The sequence below is a fragment of the Trifolium pratense genome, linkage group LG6 (genome assembly GCF_020283565.1).
Source record: "Trifolium pratense cultivar HEN17-A07 linkage group LG6, ARS_RC_1.1, whole genome shotgun sequence".
Classification (NCBI taxonomy): Eukaryota; Viridiplantae; Streptophyta; class Magnoliopsida; order Fabales; family Fabaceae; genus Trifolium; species Trifolium pratense.
This window is the reverse complement of record NC_060064.1, coordinates 1,604,653-1,625,139: the sequence shown is the minus strand read 5'-3', so window position 1 is coordinate 1,625,139 and position 20,487 is coordinate 1,604,653. Positions and strand designations below refer to the sequence as shown.

Sequence of the window (20,487 nt, the reverse complement as noted above, 5' to 3'; positions counted from 1 at the left end):
AATTAATACAAATAAACACAGAAATGAATGTCAAAACTTATTAAATCGAGTATGGTTCGCACTTCGCAACATACACATATCCTTAGTGAAAAATATAAAATCTCTTTTAGCTTTGATTTTTTATGCGAACTCTAAATCCTTAAACATGAACTGCTCAAATGAACCCAAACTATCAACCACAACAAAGGTCTCGATCTCAAACAATACATGTGAAATGCTTGTTCTTCTCAGTTCTAGCTATATGTGAAAGTTAAGCTTGCACTAGCAATCTGGTATCTAAGAAGAATTAATTCTTTAAACATGTAATTATTTGTAAGATGATTGTTAATCCTCATACTTTCACAATGTCACCAACAAAACATTGATTGGACATTAGTATCTTATACTCATTCCAATTTTAAATATAAACAAAAAAATTACAGCAACAATTATCCAACAAAAATTGAGAAATGAGAATAATAATAGAACTCTATTGTATGAAATAGCCACTGAGAAAAAGTGCAAAGAAAAACAACAAAGTACCATAAATAAGCACAGTTTTCTGTCCAGAAGTTAAAGAATTTCCACCAAGACCATATTGTTGATTCTGAGCAAAACCAGCAATTTCAACACTTTTACTTTCAAAGAAACTTGTTGCAGCACCACAAGTGGGACATCTCCAATCATCAGGAAGTTTCTCAAACTGAAAACCAGGTGGAATTGGATATGAAGGGTCACCAACACCTTCATCATATTTGTAACCACAAGAACGACATTCAAAGATTCCTGTATTCAAAACAGCAAATTTTTCTTCCAAACGACGCTTTTCTGAATCGGGTTTTTCTGACTCTGATGTGTCTTCTTCATTTGAAATGTCGACGGAGTTTATGGTGAACTTTTTAGGATGAGGATGAGAGTGTTTGATTTTGAGTTTTGGGAAGTGAAAAAGAGTGGGATTGGTGGAATGGAATTTGGGTTTGAGAGGATGGATTTGAGAGAAAGGTGTTGAGAGATGAAACGTTGAAGCCATTGTTATTGTTTGTTTTAGATTAATTGACGGAGGAGTTGTAGTGACAGTGAAATTGAAGTCAGGAGTGTGGACGATAAACAAACTATCATCGTATCGTAATGTGTTGTTGGGATGGAAACACGCTTGCTTGGATAAGGTAACCCACTCTGTTTATTTTCATTTTCTGTTTTTTCTTTAAAAAATAAATAAATTTTGTGTTTATTGATGAAAAAAAAATATAAAACAAAATTATTCTATTTCAGCTTGTTTTGTTGGTTTGGGTTATTGCAATTTGGACTCTTGGGCCGTTCTCTTTTTCACAAGAAACTTGCTCCTCTTGCTACCTGTATTGCTTTCAGGCACTATGTTATGACCAAATTACCCCCCTAAAATAGGGATGACAATGGCTATGGTATGGGTAGGGTACTATAGTACTCATCCCCATACTCACGGACCCAAAGTTTGGAAAAATACTTGTCCCCATCCCATACCCGCATGGATAAACAACCTTTGTACCAGTCTCATACCCTATGGGTACCTAAGTACTCATATCCCCGTACCTGTTACCTGCATTTTTACTAAAAATAAATTTATTCATATAAAATATTATATCGTTTTAATATAATTAATTTTTTTAAAAGATTTCAATGTTGACTCATGAAATTTATAAACAAAAATTTGATTAACATCACGTTAAAGTTCATTTCTTTGTTGATATATTCACATTGTGTTTGTATTATGTTATAAATAAACATTTTATTAAAAATGTGTAATAGTAGTTTAATAGTGTTGTATTTTTTAAAATTGATAAACATATGTTATTATATAATAATATATATAAAATAAATATATATTATGCGGGTATGGGGCGGGGTGGGTACTAAGGTACCCGTACCCGCACTCATACCAGTTCATTTTTGCGGGTAATTATCCGTCCTCATGCCTAAAATGCGGGTTTTTACCCTACCCGTTATGGGTATTTTTTGCGGACGTCCACTGGGTATAGGTCAAATTGTCATCCCTACCCTAAAATGTTTCGAATTGTAGGATCCGAAATCGCACACTTTAGGAAGTTACGATCCGAAGTGCTATGCAACCTTAGCAATGAATCCTCTTCCAAAAACTCACCACTATCATTGACTCTCTTTCACTCAGTGTCATTCTTCATTGCAAACATCCTTCTCTACATTCTCTTTCCCCTTTTTACCTTCTCACCAATACTCTTCTTTACCCTTATTACTACCCTCCATCAAAGCCTCTTTCTCATCCTCACCAAAAAATAACAACAGCAACCCTTTTCAAAAATCCCAAAATGTTTTTTTTCCCAATTGCTCCTAACCCTTTTCAACACCACTAAGGATAAAAGATGCATTTTTTAATGTAATGTGTAAATAATAAATGAAATAGAAAATACAAACAATGTAAGATGAGAGGAGATCCTCTCCATTGTACATTTTTTTATGTGACATCTCAGTCATTCATATTATTTTTGCACTCTACTAGTTGGATAATTAAGATTAAAACTAGACAAATTTCACCGCAGAGCATCCTTTCCTTTCTGTTGTAAGATGGCTGCAATAGTTGTATGTTTAAAAGGAACATTCACATGTCACTCAAGTTTATTAGATAAATATAATTTATTTCTGGTGATATTGTCCCTTTTGCCACATGGCTGGTACTACCATCATTATTTTATATGATATGGAAGTATTGCTCCTACACATGAATGAAACATTGGATAATAGATAAACTAATCATTGCACAAATAAAAAAAATAAAATCATTGCACAGATCTGAGCAAGATAAATGGATATAATCCATGTTTCTAACCCTCCCAATAATACCTTCACCTCTTGTGTACAAAGCATAAAGTTAAAGAAAAATATATAGAATCACCTCGTAGCAATTCCCTCTCCGGCTATAATTATAAACAAAAGTTCACTTTTCAAATCTATTAAATAATTGATATACTCATATCTAATTTATTTTATAGATAGATTAGTTATTCAGTAAATCTAAAAATAAACTTTTGATTGTAATTGTTGCATGAAAATATCTTGACAATAATAAATGTGCTTATAATAAGCACCTAGTATGTATGAGGATGAGTTGATAGTTGATTGATTGATTCATTCTGTGTACATATAACAAATTATTAAAATTCAGAACATAAAGAATAATAGAATCAAAGGAATGACAAGTTGCATTTTATTAAGCACTACACAAATGTTATTCGAAATAAACACAAACAAAAGTTGTGCTAAACACTATGAGAGTATCATTCATTCATTCATTCATCAACCATGTTGGTGGATAAATTAGGAAGCAAATCTGTATATAAATTAAACATGAAGAAAAATAAAGTTGAAGAATTACAATAACTTTAACACTAATCAACAACTAAGTTAATTAAAACAAGAAAATTAACAACTAAAAGGTTGATCCACCAACCGAACGCAATTCATCAATAGATGCTTTGATCTGATCTTGAACCAATTCCAGTCTCTTTGAATACACTTCCAATTCCAAAATCTGTTGCTTCCTCCATTTCTCATCCACCACTTCTCCATAACCTAAATTCATCAACTGCAACGGATTCATCGCGAAACCACCGGCACCTCTTGCTCCGAACGGTCCTCCTGTCGCACTGGTCATCAATTCCTTCAACAACGGCGATAAACAACTCCTCACTGTCTCTTCAATCACACCTGCTACACTATTCCCAATGTTACTACTACAATTGTTACTATAATTATTAGCATTAATTGCAGGATTAGTATTAGGAGTAGTAGTAATTGTAGGTGCTGTTGTTGCTGCTGTGTTAACAGTAGCGGAAGTAGTAGCTATGATAGGATTAGCAATAGGATTAGGATTAGGATTAAAATTAGGATTAGGATTGTTGAGGTTGATATTGAGATAATCACGATCTCTGATTGATGCAATTGCATCATTTGATTCACGTTTCTCGAAGCTTCTGATCACAGATCGAGGCCGTGAACGCTTTCGCGTATGCGAAGTTGATTCAGACTTGAGAATTACGGGAGTGAAATTGAGGTTAGGGTTGGGACTAGGATTGAGATTGATTTCTTCATCGTCAATAGCAATATCACCGGCGATTGGCGCCACGTTGTTCCAGATCTTGCGCGAGATTTCAAAAGTAGCTTGATCGTGAGCGGTTTTGAAGACAAATTCCTTACCGGAACTGATTTTGTTTAGAACGTTTCGGTATTTCTTCTTCAACCTTCGGATCTTCTCAACGAGCTGGTTCTTGTTAAAATCGAGTTGGAGTTTCGATTTGATTTGATCGTAAAATTGAGCAGTGTCGTTGTGATGAGAGGAACCTCTCTGTGTTGTGTAATCGAGAAAACCTTGGAGGAGTTCCATCTCGTCTTCGTCTGTCCATAGACGTTGAAAAAGCTTACGTGAATCTTCGAGAGGAGGTTTTTTTTCTTCAATTTGATCTAAACGTTGGCGTTTTGAATCGGGGAAGGAGTTTGCGAAAACGATTGTTGTTGCGGTTGGAGTTACAATTGGAGGTCTGATTTCTCCGTTGGAGATGGCGGAACCGGGAACGGCGACGGTGACGGAGGGAGCGGAGATAGAAGCGTTTTCTTCTTCTTCGACTAAAACGTCTTCTTCTTCTTCTTCATCTTCTTCTTCGTATTCGTGAAATTCTTCGTCTTCGTCGTCGATGTCTTCATCGGGGAAAACGGTGTCGTGTTGCTGTGAAGCCATGGAGAGAGAGAGAGAGAGAGAGAGAGAGAGAGAGAGTTTGGTTTAGTGGTTAGGCCAAGAGAGAGAGAAAGAGAATGGGTTCGCACTTCGCACACGGGTTTGGTTTATTGGTTTGGATGGTTGGACTCATTCATTCACATTTGCACCTCTCTTTGCCCTTACTTGGTGGTAAGTAGTAACGTAATGCGAATTGTTTGTAAGAGTGGTTTTGGTTTAGGTGGTGGACCAACCAACCACTCCTCATAGGTTCATATGTATTTTTTATCCGCAAGTTCTAAGTCAATTGATAAAAATATCGAAATTATTAAGTTGGTAGTTATGATCAAATTTTGAACTTCAACTTCTTCACTTATTTGTGTGAGTTTTAAAAAGCTATTGTCATTTCGTTGAAGAGCGCTTTCTTTGTTTGTTTTTCCAATAACCTATAGACTAGAAATTATAATGCAATGTTCTGTCAACTGAACTAATAAGCTTACGGAACTTGAAGTTTAGTTGAATAAATACATTAAATTGAAAATAATCTTACAAATGAAACTGAACACCGCATTATATTGATACGTAATTTATTATAAAATTTTAGTATCTCAAACAAATTTTTTTAGTCAATACAAAACTACTCTAAATAGGAAATGTGAATTTTTTTTAGAAAAAGTAAATTACTTATTCTAGGAAAAAAATAATAAAGCATATTCATGGAATCATTGTTGAGTACTTTGATAAGTTTATTAATATTTTTTTAGTAATATAACAATTGTGATTGGGTGATGGTGTAAAAATTGTATTCATAGTAAATTAAATCCTTGATAATATATGGTAAACTATAAAATTGAAAATAAAATAGTACTCCATTCGCTTTCTTAAAAGTGAACAGTTCTATCATATATAGCGTTTCTAATGAACTGTCTAGTTTGTATTTTAAGGATACGATTTGCCAATTCTACCATTTGTCAATTATTGTTATCTTTTTCAATATATTTTTTATATATATTTGAAAAACTAAAGTTTTTTTTTTTTTTTTTTAAAAAAGAAAGTTTGTTCCTTTTTTTTTTACGATAGGAAAGTTTGTTGATTCCTTGTTATATTCAGATTTAATTACTAGGTGCAAAAAAATAGAAATTTATTAGTGAATTAATATGAAGGTATAATAGGAAGATAGGGTGCAAAAATCCACTTTCTTAATTTGGTGTTATCATTATAACTGGACACTTTTTAAAAAATGGAGAGAGTACTAATTAAGATGCTACAAGAATAATAATATTCCGGAGGTACTATAATAGTAGAGAGATTTAGGTTATTCTAAGTTCCACTTTGAGTTAGAACTTGACTACTTGGCATAACAAAGTGTCATCTATCCATTATCCAGCTGGTAGTTGAACTTGAAACTCACGGATTTCTTTCATTTAACGTTTCTTTCCAGTTCCTAATTTAATCCATTGCGTGTTCCATTTACATTACAAAGCAGCTGTTTCATTTGCTTATTTTTTTTTATATGTAATGTAGTGTACTGTAATAGGATGGAATCAACAAATAATAAGATATCTTGATAAAATAGTACTAAGTAACGTTGATCATATGGCCAAGGTTGTCATATTTTCCTACGTCACACAAACTGTATTCATTTTTCCGTTAAGAGATTGAGATTAATTTGGTTTAATTATCTTTTCGTACCTTAAATGTATTTGTAAGTGTAGTTTGATAGATTCTTGTAAAACTTCACTTTCTTTGTATTTAAACTTAAGATAAATTTCATTAGTATGTAAAGCTTCACTTTCTTTGATTAATTTGTATCTAAACTTAAGATAAAAAAAAAAAATAATGGTTCAAGTATTCTTTATTAGTGTTTTACAATATTGGAAAAGTATTTTCCAAAATAATCACATCAAGAATTAAATAATTCAATGAGGTGTGAAGTTTATAAATCATCAACAATAGGAAATGTAGAAGTTTATTGCATTACATTACTGATGACATCGGCTAGGCTAGGTCAATTTTTTTTTTTTTTGGTACAAGGCCAAATTTTGTTATCCAACAATATTCCTATCATATGCTTTTTGAACAGAACAAATTAGTCCCTTGGCCAGGTGTCATTTGTTTTGTGTTTGGCCACAAAATATAGTGGAAAGACGCTCCATGCTATAGGACCCATTTCATACCAATGTGCCATTAGTAAGAGTGTCGTGTGGGAGACAATAATGAATGAGTACACAAATTACATTAACTCAAGAAAGTAGAAAATGATCTCATCATAAACCCAACCCTTACTCAAACCAAACCACTTCGAATTTAAGAAAATTTCTCATCCCACCTACCCACTTTCTCACCCACCCCCTGGAAATTCCATTTTTGCCCTTGGTCAAAAAATTCGGAACGTGTTTTCCGAATTTTTTTAGTTCAAATTTGGAAAAAATTCGGAAAACACATTCCGAAGTTGTTTTTAAAGGCAAAAAAAATTCGGAAAATGCGTTCCGAATTTTTTGACCAAGGGCAAAAATGGAAAAACAGGAGGTGGGTGAGAAAGTGGGTAGGTGGGATGAGAAATTTTCCGAATTTAAGCCAATTGATTCAAAATTGAACTCAAACTTGCATGGATAGTCCGTCCCTACATAGTTCTCATTCGAAACCCAAATTCACAATTATTCAATATTTTAGCTTGTAAAAACCATGAGCTGAAAGAATAGCAGTGAAAGCTAAATTGAAACAAAAAGAACATGTTCACAAGCATATATAGCTGAGTTCTTGGCAAAGAACAAGAACAAGAACATCATAGGATTTTATAACTCTTGAGAAATATCTCTGTACGACTGTTGGATATTAAATGAAATTCTTTTCATAGCTAATAATCCAGAAGCAACAACCAAATCCTCATGGAATCATTAAACCAGTGCCTTATTTAACTAGAAAACACAAATTCAGCAGGATTTCAACCATAAAAATACAAAAAGCCTTGGTTATTCTACATCCGCCAGCCCCTAAGTTTGTGTGATAATGTTTTACTATAACGATCATATTTTTGTAGTAACGAGAAAGCATACTACAATCTGAGTTAAATAGTCATTAAACGAACTCTATCATGTAGCAAAGCAAGGCAATTCGCTGCTACATAAATTAAAATAACAGGTCCAACCATTAAACCAAAAATAAATAGAAAATTGTCCATTCTAGTATTAAAAACCTCCAGTGGTAGCAAAACATAAATTAAAACAAGGATTAACCATTGTATCAAAATATCTCATTCTATAAGACCTAGCATGAGATTAAATACCTATTAAAAAACTCTGAAAACATGATAATAATAATCTTAAAACAAAAACAGGAAATCTCAAAACTTATTTCTTTTTTCCACTCTTAGCAGCATCAGAGGCCTTGGTCTGCAGAGACAACACAAGCAAAATTTTATGATTTAATCAATACAAGGATTGAATACAATGTATGCATTAAGCAATAATAAACAAAGGACAATAATTAGTAGCTAAAAAAATACCTTCTTCACACCACGAATCTTCATAGCTCTATTCTTTCTCTCCTTCATTTGCTTCCTTGACTTCTCAACTTTGGTGTCAAGACCATTCTGAAATAGATGTACATTTTTAGTTCAGTAGCACAAAACAATGTAAATCATGGATAGTACAAGCTTATTGAGAAAAAAAAAACGTGTTTTATTCACAAAGATCAATATGACAGAAACACAGATGACTAAGATATAGCAAATGATGGTAAAATAAGTTGGAAAAAGAAATATGTGAAATAAACACATTATTTGGAAAAAAAAACAGCAGAAATCACAATTAAAATCAACAGACCAACATGATATTAGGAGACTTGACAAGAACAACCTAAGCAATAAATACTAGCACTATTATAATTTTAAAGAACATAAGAGAAAATTCACTTCAAAAGATAGGTTTTTTTTAGCAGCAAATTATATAGATAAATAAACAACTCATAGCATAAGACATGAGTAAGCTGGTGAAAACAGTTCAGGATCCAGCCTACTACAAGAGGCTGTTGAGCCAACAAAAAAGACAATAGCCAACACAAACCAAATATACACATTAAGCCGTACTAGAGGCAACTACTAAACCACTACTGATACAAAAGAATGAAAGGATCCAAAAGCAAAAGAAACTACCACAGACTAAAAAGAAAGGAAATTCTGATTCAAAGAGGAATGAGCCGTTCAGCACTACGAAAAACAATATCTAAACTGACATGTCTTATGCTAAGGAGTAACTAATACAATGTATTATAACAGCAATGATATAAGAAGTAAGTAGTAACTACTACGATGTATTGTAAGAAGCAAGTGATAGATAATTTCAGACCCAAAAAGTTAAAAACAAAATCAATCAGGTAGTAATGCTGATTGTTACTCACCCTAATAAGCCTGTACTTAGGCTCATACTTCTTTGCACTCTCAACAGAATCATAAATCAAACCGAAACCAGTTGATTTGCCACCTCCAAATTGAGTTCGGAATCCGTAGACGAACACAGCAGCATTGTCCTTCACTCCATACATTGTTGCCAGTTTTTCCTTAAGCTCAACCTTTATGCAAAACAAATCAAATCAAATGTTCAATTTCTAATTGCTAATTTAATATAATGAAACCCTAATAATTTTTTCAAACAAAAATAGATAAACGAAATTACCCTAGAAACATTAGGTTTCCCTGGATGATTAGCTTCAACAACCTGCAATAACAACAATAATACAATAGTTAAGGGCAATGCTATATACTACGAATCAGTTAATCGCGAATATCCGTCACGAATTAGATACATGCCGCCTATTTTATTTTCCACTAAACCTAGAGGCTACCTCCACAAACACATTGTGAAATTATACACTGCTAATTGATACTATAAAACTCAAGATCCTACTGCATAATACAAAACTTAATTCCAATACTTTAACGAAATTTATTTTCACTATGTTTAGCATTTTACAATAGTTAATTAAACCAGAAAAGGGATTGAAACCTAAAATTGATAAAGAGGAAAACTCACGAATTGCTTTCGTGAAAGCAGCCTGTTGGTGAGGAACTTCTTAGTCCGGATCGTAACTGCCTTTTCCATGCTTGTCAGTGGAATGGTGCTGGAAATGATCGACAGAGATGAGGAAGCTTCAAAATCGTTACAAATCCTAATTTTTTTTGTTTTTTATGTTGCTGTAGTTTATATTTATGAAACTAGGGTTTTAGACTTTAGTATTATATATAAGTGGGCTGGGCTACAATTCTAAAGACCCGCTTTAGAAAAACTTTCCTCAAACTAGGGTTTTTACTTTTTACTTTTTATTTTTTTTGGAAAAGTCGAATTTAAACTTTTCAAAATAATTTTATTTATATTTATTTAAATTTTAAATATTTTGGAATACCAAAAAAATTAATTTAGTTTTATATTTAGTCATTTCCGATCGGTTATTCTCAATTTATTATATTCGTTAAAGAATTAATATGAGTTAAATTTTGTAAAGTCATAAACCTTTTTGAAATATTTTTTAGGGTCTTATTAGGAATAACTTGGACTTCTATTTATCACGGTATTCTTGTTTCATTCAGGGTCTGCTTGCTGAATTATATACAATTAGGGGCGGCTATTAGCTATGTGGCACATGGGTCATGGCATAGTGCCTTCTAAAATCAGGGGCCTCAACAAAAAATTACAAAGTGTATACAATTAAATTATTTTTTTATTAGAACATATTTTTATTATTCAGGTCCAATCTCAAAGTGTAATGTCCATGTTATGCATATTAAGGACATAAATAAACTAAATCTTGTTTTATTTTTTATTATTAGCCATGTAACAAAAAAAAATGAAATAAGGAAGGATTGTGCAAAATAGATAGAGCAACGTGGCATGGTTACTGACATGGCAATGAATGTGAAGATGAAAACGATGGAGATTATTTGGTGGGAATGAATGAGATGAGGTTACAAAACGATGGGCCGTCCGTCAAAGCGCGCCACACAACACAACACATTTCTCCTCCGAATCAATTTCTTCACAATATTTCTCATCAAATCCCTAATCCCTCCTTTTCCATTCCATCAATTCAAATATATAATAATATCAAAAATCAAATTGTTATCCAAACTCCAAAACCATGTTCACCACTTTGTTACTACAACAACCTTGCCCCTTCCATTTCTCATTTCCTCGCATTCACATACCTCACACCTTCACAACTTCAATTTCAATTAAACCAATCACAAAACCCATCAAATGTCACAAAAACCCATCCCAATCATTAACTTCCAATCCCAAATCCAAATCCCCATTAGAATCCCTCGCCAAAACAATATGGAACACACTTCGAAAACCCGCGGTAGCCGCGATATTAATCGGAATTTTATTAATATCCGATCCAAACACTTCATTAGCAGCATCTGGAGGTAGAATGGGAGGAAGATCTTTCTCTTCATCATCATCTTCATCATCTTCTTCGAGGAGTTATTCAGTTCCATCATCACCGAGTCGAGGAGGAGGGTTTTCTTACTCTACTCCATATTATGGACCTTCTCCGTTTAGCGGTGGTGTTTACTTTGGACCTGCTGTTGGATTTGGAGTTGGTGCTGGCTCCAGTTTCTTTCTTATCTTAGTCGGTTTCGCCGCTTTTATTTTGGTTTCTGGTTTTCTTTCCGATCGTTCTGATGGTAGTGTTCTCACTGCTGCTGGAAAAACCACCGTTCTCAAACTTCAGGTAATTATTACAGTACAATCTTTTGCATTTTTATTTATTTTTTAAATATAATGCTCATTGATTACAAAATTAGATTAAGATTTATTTATAAAAAAAAAAGTGGATAACCCAATACTCAATCGAACCCAACCCAATCTGGTAAGGTCCGTCTGGATTGACTTATTCTTAAGCTTATGAAAAGCAGCTTAGTAAATAAATACTACAACGCCTTTAAATCCAATCTAAACTGAAGCTTGATTGGGAAGTGATTTGTCGCACTTATCGCGAAGCAAATTCGTGATGGTGGTTGGTTCTTCTTTGCATATTTATGAGCGACCTCCTGCTCATGTTAGTTTATTGTTAGTGGCTGATAGTTCTCGGGTGTCTTTCCCCGTATGATTGTTTGTGACTTTGTGGTGTAATTTCCTTCTTTTTTGGGCTCTAGCCCTCTCTAGGAATTTTTTTTTCTACCCCTACATTTAACTATTCCAATTCTACCCTTATTTTACTATACTATTTTTTATCATTTTTTTACTTTTGTACACCCCCTTCAAACACACTGTTCCGGTAAACTCCTCTACTTTTCCGGTTTGTTAAATTTACCGGAACACTTTTCAAAGGTGTTCCGGTATGTATATTTTTTTTTACCGGAACACTTGAAGAAAGTATTCAGATGTGTTAAAAAAAATTGAATTTTTTTAGTCACCAGAACACTTATGGAAAAGTAAAAGTGTTCCGGTGGTAAGATTTTTCCAAACTCCGCATTTCCTTTGTTTGATGCTATATGTTTCACCTGCTTTCTCTTATTCTTTTTCATATGTTTAGCTTTTGTTCTAGCAAGGTCTTTCATCTTTGGAATGATTCTTATCCTCTTATTCTCTTTAATTTTTCCAACTCATGGCTTTGCTCCACTGATTGTTCACCGATTATGGTGTTTTTTTGTTGGCTAAGATCAATCCAACTGTGTTCCACTATCCTCTGTGTGAATCATCAGTATTATGTTGTTTTTTGCCGCTGCTTCCTTCCGATCTCTTTGATCGATTTTCGTTCTGTGTTTCAGTTTCCTCCGTGTGTGAACCCGCGTTATCCTGATGTTGTTGTTCGCTTTTTTTCTTCTCCTGATTTGTCTGGATCGGACTCTCTGACCCAATATCTGCCCTTTCTACACTTTTAACAAACCAGAACACTTTTCCATAAGTGTTCTGGTAACTAAAAAAAATTCAGAAATTTTTTACACACCTGAATACTTTCTTCAAGTGTTCCGGTAAAAAAAAATTATACACACCAAATACTAGTGTTCCAGTAAATTTAACAAACCGGAAAAGTAGAGGAGCTTACCGGAACAGTGTGTTTGAAGGGGTGTACAAAAGTCAAAAAATTATAAAAAAATAGTATAGTAAAATAAGGGTAGAATTTGAATCTTTTAAAATACGTAGTGGTAAAGGGTTAAATGTAGGGGTAGAAAAAAAATTTCCCCCTCTCTATTACCAAAAATAAACTGTAGTTTCCTATAGTCCGGTTTGTAGTTTTTTTTTTTTGAAAAAGCCAAATTAGCCCACTCAAATTGGCACCAGAGAGAATCGAACCTCAGACCTCAAGAGGAGCACACTCCCAGGTCACAAGCCAATACCAATGCACCAACCTAAGTCGATCCATGTTAAACCCTAGCCGTCATATAGAGTAGTATATACCCAACATATATCTTCCCTGTTTGGAAAACCAGACGTTGAATTTCTTCTTTAACATATTCATTTCACAAATTAAATCAATTAATCAATTTCCATTCCACCATGGCAATGTCCACCACTTTGTTAATGCAACCCTGCCCTTTGCACTTGAAATGGAAGAATGGATTCTCTTTTCCTCCACACCGCATTCATATACCTCACACCTTCACACCTCCAATACCAATATCAATTACAAAACCACATAACACCATCATGAAATGTCACTTGGACTGCAAAAGCCCATCCTCATTAAGTTCCAATTCCAAAACCCCGTTAGAGTCTCTGGCGAACAAGATATGGAATGCACTTCAAAAATCCGTGGCAGCGGCCATGTTAATAGGTTTTTTATTGATGTACGTTCCAAACACTGCATTAGCAGCTTCTGGTGGTCGAATGGGGGGAAGTCGTTTCTCTAAGTCTAAGTCTTCGTCATCGTCTTCCACTACTGATTCATCAAGGAGTTCTTCGGTTTCAACGTCTAAGTCTTCATCACGGTCTTCTTCTCCTCCTTCTTATTCATCATGGAGTTATTCCGTTGCAACATCTAAGTCTTCGTCATCGTCGTCTTCTTCTCCTTCTTCTTATTCATCTGAGAGTTATTCGGTTCCAAAATCTAAGTCATCGTATTCTTCTTCTGATTCGTCTAGGAGTTATTCGGTTCCAAAATCTAAGTCTTCTTCGTCGTCTTCTTCTTCTGATTCATCGGAGAGTTATTCGATTCCATCATCTAAGTCTTCATCATCTTCTTCTTCTTCTGATTCATCGGAGAGTTATTCGGTTCCAGAACCTAAGTCTTCGTCATCATCTTCTTCTTCTGATTCATTAGAGAGTTATTCGGTTCCAGAATCCAAGTCTTCGTCATCGTCATCATCTTCTTCTGATTCATCGGAGAGTTATTTGGTTCCAAAATCTAAGTCTTTGTCATCGTCTTCTTCTTCTTCTGATTCATCGGAGAGTTATTCGGTTCCAACACAGAGTCGAGGGTCTTCTTACTCTGCTCCTGATTCCGAGCCTTCTATGTTTAGCAGTGGGATGTACGTTAGGCCTACCTTGAACTCTCCTAACTTAGAGCCTTCTCCGTTTAGCAGCTTTGTATTCTGGGTTGCAGTCTGGGTTGCGTTAATATGGGTTTGTGGTTATACTTATAATTTATTTCATCGTGATCGTTATGACTATGAGGGTAGTACCACTACCACCGTCCTCAAATATCAGGTAATTATTACACTCTTTTCTTCATTTGTTGCTTCATGTATGTTGGTATTGTTGCTTTTGCGGTTTGAACTTTAACAACTATACTTCACATATCATAGGCTATGCTTATTTTCACTCACTGTTGCATACAATCTTTGGCTTAGATTTCTGAACTAGGTTAATTATCTATACTACAGAACTTGGATAAAAACCATACACTTGCAGATTTTTTACATTGCCGATATCTGTTGCTATTTTATTTGGGTTTAGAAAGTCTGTTAGTATGTGTCTTGTAATCTTGTTAGGTATCACCAGTTCCGTTGCTCCGCTTGGTCAATGTGGGTTTATTTATGATGAATGCTAGCAACAGATATTTCTTCATTCTCTTTATGATTGATTCATGTTGTACAAAATCAACATATGTGTCTTGTAAATTGATCACTTTTCAATAATAAGTGTTTGCTTTTAGAAACATGCATCAATCACAAAAAAAGAGTATGAAAAAGTGTATAATGCTAGCGTTCCTTTTGTGAAATCTTTTTGGTGAATTTCAATGGAGGTGTTGTTCTTAGGATAGGTTGTTGGGGTTATTTTTGTTCAATTTGGATTTGGATACAATGTTTCTTGTATCAAGCTCTTAAAATGGTAGTGTTTGTATAAAATTATGTACTGTATATGAATATACTTTGATGTAAAAGGCAACAATAATCAGATGTAATGTTTGGTTGTTGGAGATGATTGTTATGGCCCAGAAAAAGAATTGACTAAGGCTCAAATAGCTCAAGGAATATGAGGTGCCTTATAAGATTGGGAAAGAGAGAATTCGTCTTAGGAAGGATCTAGAAGAGTTGTTTTGCTGATTCATTACCGTTTTTGTTTTGCAATCCGTTAACGAGAATTTAGCACATGTAATGAGTGGGCCTGAAATGAAACCCTGTTATGGCTAGTCTATCTACATGCTGCTCAATGAAGTAACATGTGAAGAATATTCAACAAAGTGTAGTCTTAGCGTGTTAATTTTAGCCTTTCATTATTGTTGCTGCACTAGTTTCCTTTTCCATCTTTTTGGTAGTACTTAGAGTTAGATCCTTAATTCCTTACTATGATGTTCGGAAAGTATAGTTAAGGTTGACGGGTTGAAAGGGGTGTAGAATGTGTTGCATTCATTTTATTTTATGGTCATGGCACACATGGTAAGAAAGAAACAGGGCATTGTTTTAACTTCTAAACAAAATAGATTGATTTTCTCCGTTGCACTATGCAGTGTTGCCAAGTTTTCGATCTTGCTCGCAGAATCATACTATTCTACAATTTTCGGTTCCTATGAACCCATCCATGCTGGATTGCAAGCAAAATCTGCTTTTTGGTCAGATTGGACTAAAATTGACTATCCTGAGCAATCAAGAAAGGGCCCAAGTTTTGGGTCAGATTTCCTGACCCAGTTTCAAGATCATCAATTTCCCCCTCTCAGTCTCATGATCTCTCTTTCACTTTTCACAAACTCTCTGCCGTTTAGAGGTTATTTTCCTTACCTTTGTAGTGTTCATTTAGGAGTTATTGAGCGGTGAGTTGCAGTGACATCCTCCACCCGTTGTCGTGCCCTAATTTAGGAGTTATTGAGCGGTGAGTGGCAGTGACATCCTCCACCCGTTGCCGTGTCCTAGGATTCTCTTTCTTAAGTACTATATTATGCGACTTCTGGTTTTAGTAGGATTTACATTGGCCCTGCTGTAGGGTTCAGTGAGGATGCAGGCTCCAGTTTCTTTCTCATGTCAGTTGCCTTCTTCGCATTTATTTAGGCTTCTTTCAGATCGCTGTGGATAATGTACTCACTGCCAATGTGGAAACCACCATGCACAAGCCATACTTATGGTCAAGTTTATCACCTGAGTAAATTATTCAAGACAGTTATTGGCACTAGCATTTATAGTTAAGTGAGATGTTCAATCACATGTTGTGTCTGTTTTTTTGCTGGGTGGAAATAGGCCGGGTTGGGCCTGGATTTGGTAGACCTGATTCTGTCCAGTGTTGCAATCTTAAGACTTGAGTTTGCTGGCCTTGCCTAAATGTTGATTTTGTAAAAGGACCTATAAATTTATAGCCTCAACTCCATATGTAGACTAATATGCTTACATCTTAAAATAGGTCAATAAGTATATGATTTTAACAATTTAAATAGTAACAACTAAATATTATATTATTTACATTTACTTAAATAGGTTGTCCTATTAAGCTTGAAAAGCTTTTGAATTACTTAATGTATGGTCTGTTTAGCTAAATAGACTTTCTAGAAGTGCATTTGATCTAAAAAATAAAGGGACTGGACATGACAACTCCAATTGTACTGTATTTGATTTTAAAATTGTTGTTGGAACTGTGGACAAAAGCTGAATTTTTTGTCTCTCACTAAACCACATAACAACTTTTTGTCCCACACACATGTTGTCAAATTGTGTTGCTATTTTAATTGGGTTTTGAAGGATTGTCTGTCAGCATCTTGTTAGCTACCACTTGACTTCATATTCACTATTTTGAATCTTTGGTGAATTTTGAATTCTGAATGATTGTGTTGTTCTTTTAGGTTGGGTTGTTGGGGATGGGTCGCTCACTTCAAAGGGATCTGAATAGGATTGCAGAAGTTGCAGATACGTCATCTCCAGAAGGTTTGAGCTACATATTGTCAGGTGAAGCTCTTAAACATGTGATTTTTGGTCATTTATATGCTGTTGTTTCTATCTAACTATTAACATGATATTACTTTAAGGTCTACTGAGCATGATCAGTGCTTTCAGTATTTGTGTAACGGAGGATTATTATTATTAATGACATAAAATTGTTTTCTGTGCTCTCGAGTAAACTATCATTGTTTTTATTGTCAATGTAGTGCGGATGCATGTAGAAAATGATGAGGGTGAAATCTGTTAAGGAAATATAGAAAATATTGAAAATAAATTATGTTAAATATTGAATTACTTATGATTGTTATATAATTTATAATGTAGTTGGAAACAACATGGCCGTACGAACTATTTTCTAATCGAATTTGACCTTCTATTGCAGAAACTGCATTAGCTTTGCTTCGGCATCCTGATTATTGTATCTCGGGGTATTCATCTGTAAGTAACTTTAATACATAGTACCATTCCAAGTGTGTTTCTGGAATAATTGATGTCTCATGACACATTATTTCCACATAAATAATCTAGATTTTTGCTTCAGTTAAAAGAGAAAGTATTGAAGCGACTGTATAGAACTCAGTCCTGCTAAAGTTTTTGTGCCTTTTTGGCTTTTGCAGAAAATCCAAGATTACTGTTGTAAGAATAGTATTTTCTGTCCTAAAATATAATACTTTAAGTTTAATAGCTTAATATTGTTAGAGTAATATTTTCTGTCATAAAAGGTAATACTTAACTTTAATAGCTTATTGTTGCAAGAGTTGCATTTTGTGTCCTAAAAAATAATACTTAAACTTTTATAGTTGCTGTCTGTCAAGTTAACTGCATCTGATATCTACTATACAACATTATTTATTTATTAGAGTTCAGCTTACTTGTAATTTAAATTATACTCTATATTATTGCAATAGAAAAAAGAAAACTGAGTTTATGGAAAGTTGAAAGCACATATTTTCTGACATTTTTGTAGGTGGACATAAAACGGGGTATAGAAGATGGGGAAAAACACTTTAATAAACTTTCAATTGAAGAGCGAGGAAAATTTGATGAAGAGACGCTGGTCAATGTTAATAACATAAAGAGGCAAAGCACAAGAAGCCAGAGATCTAATGGGTTCAGCAATGAATACATAGTGGTATCATAACTTTCTTGGTGTTTGTTTTCAAGATGTTGTATTCCTGTGTGCATTATAGACTTTTTGAAATTAGAAAGACATAAGGAAATCATATATTAGTACAACTTAACCTGTTGTAGGCATGAAATTGGACATACAAGCAATCATTTTAGGTACCTATTTTTTTTGGTTTACAATGGAGTAGAGGATCGAACCTAGGACCTCATGCATACTACCCAAACCCCTCACCACTAGACCAAACATAGTGGCTTATTTTAGGTACCTCTTACTTGTTCAACATCCAGGTTTTATATCCCTATTGACTTCAATATCTAAATGAGAATATGTCTTTCCATCCAAAAGAAAAATAATCTATAAAAGATATGGGAATGTTTGGTCTACGACTAATGATGTCATGAGATAAGCATTATGCTTCCAGCCCAATGCATTTCACTGAGAATGAAACACTTTGTTTGTTTTTCTTGGTAGATTCAACCTCTCTAATACACACATTTTTACATACCATTTAAAATCATTCCTGTGAATATTTTCAAAGATGATCCTTGTTGACATGCTTGGTATACAAATATGAACGAATGGGAAACACTCAAACACAAAAATATTTGTTCCGTGTTTTATTTTAAAATAGTTGTAGGACAAAAGTAAAGATGAAACATGGAACAGAGTCGTATAATATATTGGCCACTCAATCATGAGGCTTTTTTTTGTCCAAATGCAACATTCATTAGTCTACAAGTAACCAACCATTTCTTTTCTGCCTTGATAATCTCTTCTACAAACAAAACAAAAATTTGTTTCACTACTCAATGTGTTGTTATTCAACATGCATCAAATATACCCCTGTAGTTCAATTTTGCTGATTGATGCATCAACTCACTTGAGTTTAATTACATTTGTCTGGACCCACTTGGGTTGGTGCATTGGTATTGGCTTGGGACCTGGGAGTGTGCTTCTCTTGAGGTCTGAGGTTCGATTCTCTCTGATGCCAATTTGGGTGGGCTAATTTAGCTTCTTAAAAAAAAATTACATTTGTCTGGTTGAAGAAATAGGTAGCTTGTTTTAATTTGATCTTATGGTAACAAATGAAATAAGATTGAATTTGGATTGTATGTTTTTCTTTATCTTTCTCTCTCTTGGTAATTGTCTAATGGTAATGATTTGATTGGGTCACCTCCCGCCTTGGCAATTAACGTAGTGGATTCTTGCTCGATTCATAGCTGTAGTGCATCTTATTTTTTACTAACATAGGTCAACACCCTCTAACCTATACAGTTATGTCCAAATAGGCATATGTTTAGTCTCCTAAATCAATAGACATGTAGCTGAACTAAACTATGTGAACCTGCTGTTATTTTTGTTTGACTGCAGATTTTATTCCGAATTTAAGTCCTGCAAATCTGTTCACTGAAAAAGGAAATAGAGCATAGAATAGACAAACAATTTGTTTTAACTATTAGTATTAAGTCATAGATTTGCTCAACTTAACTATGTAATACAAGTATTCTTTATTCTTTATCACTTGAAAACATGAAGTTCTACGGGGACGGTTTATATACCTTTCTTCTAACCCTTGTTCTTATATATCAGATAACAATCTTGGTAGCTGCTGAAGGAGAAACTAAAATTCCTAGCATCAATGGAAGTGGAAACTTGAAGGAAGCTTTACAAAAACTTGGATCCATTCCTTCGAGCAAATTATTAGTAAGATCGATAATATTTTGCAAGTCCTTTTCAGATGTTAGTACCTTTTTCTAAAACGATGTCACTATAATTACTTGCAGGCAGTTGAGGTTTTATGGACTCCACAAAATGAGAATGATACTCTCTCAGAACGGGAATTGCTTGAAGATTACCCACTTTTGAGGCCTTTGTAAATTGCAATGGCATGCTTGCACTCTGCTTCCCGCCTTCCACGGTTATACAGCTGCGGCCAATACCAGTATGACATTGTGTCGTTATAAAGGTTCTTAATCATTGTTTTTATTAGTTGTAAATATTACCCAATAGGATCTCCTCTGAAGAATACGTATCATATTATAGATAATTAATTTTTTCGCCTTAATTTTATATAGTTGTCCATTCTGTTTAGTAGAAATTTCTTTGCTGTAGAATTCAGTGGACTTTTACAGAGTATGTTTGTGCGTATTATTGGTATATACATTTTTTAAAAAGCTTTTTTAAGCATAGCAAGTTGCATTTACAAGATAAAAAGCTTATTTAAAAAGCTTTTATAGGGGGTTATTGACCGATGCAAAGTGAACCTTGTGAGTAGCTAAGAAACTCTCTTTTGAGCTGAAAAATTTGAGACTCATTGCGCTGTCGAAAGTGTTTTGAAAGTCATTTCAAAAGTCA

At 34.1% G+C, this 20,487-nt stretch overlaps 4 protein-coding genes across 4 annotated transcripts; 1 reads left to right on the top strand and 3 right to left on the bottom strand.

Moving 5' to 3' along the window:
• Positions 1 to 286: 286 nt before the first annotated feature.
• On the bottom strand, positions 287 to 1,174 carry LOC123890839 (rubredoxin). The gene has a single exon (XM_045940543.1). It carries the CDS (start codon positions 1,007 to 1,009, stop codon positions 470 to 472), a length of 540 nt encoding a protein of 179 aa, XP_045796499.1. The 5' UTR covers positions 1,010 to 1,174; the 3' UTR covers positions 287 to 469.
• A 1,994-nt stretch (positions 1,175 to 3,168) lies between these two features.
• LOC123890837 (probable transcription factor At3g04930) lies at positions 3,169 to 5,108 on the bottom strand. Its single transcript, XM_045940540.1, has one exon. The coding sequence runs from the start codon at positions 4,721 to 4,723 to the stop codon at positions 3,419 to 3,421; it is 1,305 nt and encodes a 434-aa protein (XP_045796496.1). The 5' UTR covers positions 4,724 to 5,108; the 3' UTR covers positions 3,169 to 3,418.
• Positions 5,109 to 7,861: 2,753 nt separating this feature from the next.
• Positions 7,862 to 9,912, bottom strand: LOC123890836 (40S ribosomal protein S24-1-like). The gene is made up of 5 exons (XM_045940539.1): positions 9,730 to 9,912; positions 9,373 to 9,414; positions 9,098 to 9,268; positions 8,205 to 8,291; positions 7,862 to 8,091 (listed from the first exon to the last, which is right to left on the bottom strand). The coding sequence occupies exons 1-5, from the start codon at positions 9,796 to 9,798 to the stop codon at positions 8,050 to 8,052; spliced, it is 411 nt and encodes a 136-aa protein (XP_045796495.1). The 5' UTR covers positions 9,799 to 9,912; the 3' UTR covers positions 7,862 to 8,049.
• A 746-nt stretch (positions 9,913 to 10,658) lies between these two features.
• Positions 10,659 to 20,202, top strand: LOC123890835. Its single transcript, XM_045940538.1, has 6 exons — positions 10,659 to 11,428; positions 16,907 to 17,009; positions 17,386 to 17,441; positions 17,971 to 18,135; positions 19,723 to 19,836; positions 19,917 to 20,202. Exons 1-6 carry the CDS (start codon positions 10,832 to 10,834, stop codon positions 20,007 to 20,009), a joined length of 1,128 nt encoding a protein of 375 aa, XP_045796494.1. The 5' UTR covers positions 10,659 to 10,831; the 3' UTR covers positions 20,010 to 20,202.
• The last annotated feature ends 285 nt before the right edge of the window (positions 20,203 to 20,487 follow it).

Bases quoted from the DNA above. Each gene is read 5' to 3' on its own strand.
- LOC123890839 (XM_045940543.1), bottom strand. From the start codon at position 1,009: ATGGCTTCAACGTTTCATCTCTCAACACCTTTCTCTCAAATCCATCCT.
- LOC123890837 (XM_045940540.1), bottom strand. From the start codon at position 4,723: ATGGCTTCACAGCAACACGACACCGTTTTCCCCGATGAAGACATCGAC.
- LOC123890835 (XM_045940538.1), top strand. From the start codon at position 10,832: ATGTTCACCACTTTGTTACTACAACAACCTTGCCCCTTCCATTTCTCA. The intron at 17,010-17,385 runs GTGAAGCTCTTA...CTTCTATTGCAG, and splicing joins TTTGAGCTACATATTGTCAG to AAACTGCATTAGCTTTGCTT. The intron at 17,442-17,970 runs GTAAGTAACTTT...ACATTTTTGTAG, and splicing joins GTATCTCGGGGTATTCATCT to GTGGACATAAAACGGGGTAT.
- LOC123890836 (XM_045940539.1), bottom strand. From the start codon at position 9,798: ATGGAAAAGGCAGTTACGATCCGGACTAAGAAGTTCCTCACCAACAGG. The intron at 9,269-9,372 runs GTAATTTCGTTT...TTTTGCATAAAG, and splicing joins GGAAACCTAATGTTTCTAGG to GTTGAGCTTAAGGAAAAACT. The intron at 8,292-9,097 runs GTGAGTAACAAT...CATCTATTTCAG, and splicing joins CTAAGTACAGGCTTATTAGG to AATGGTCTTGACACCAAAGT.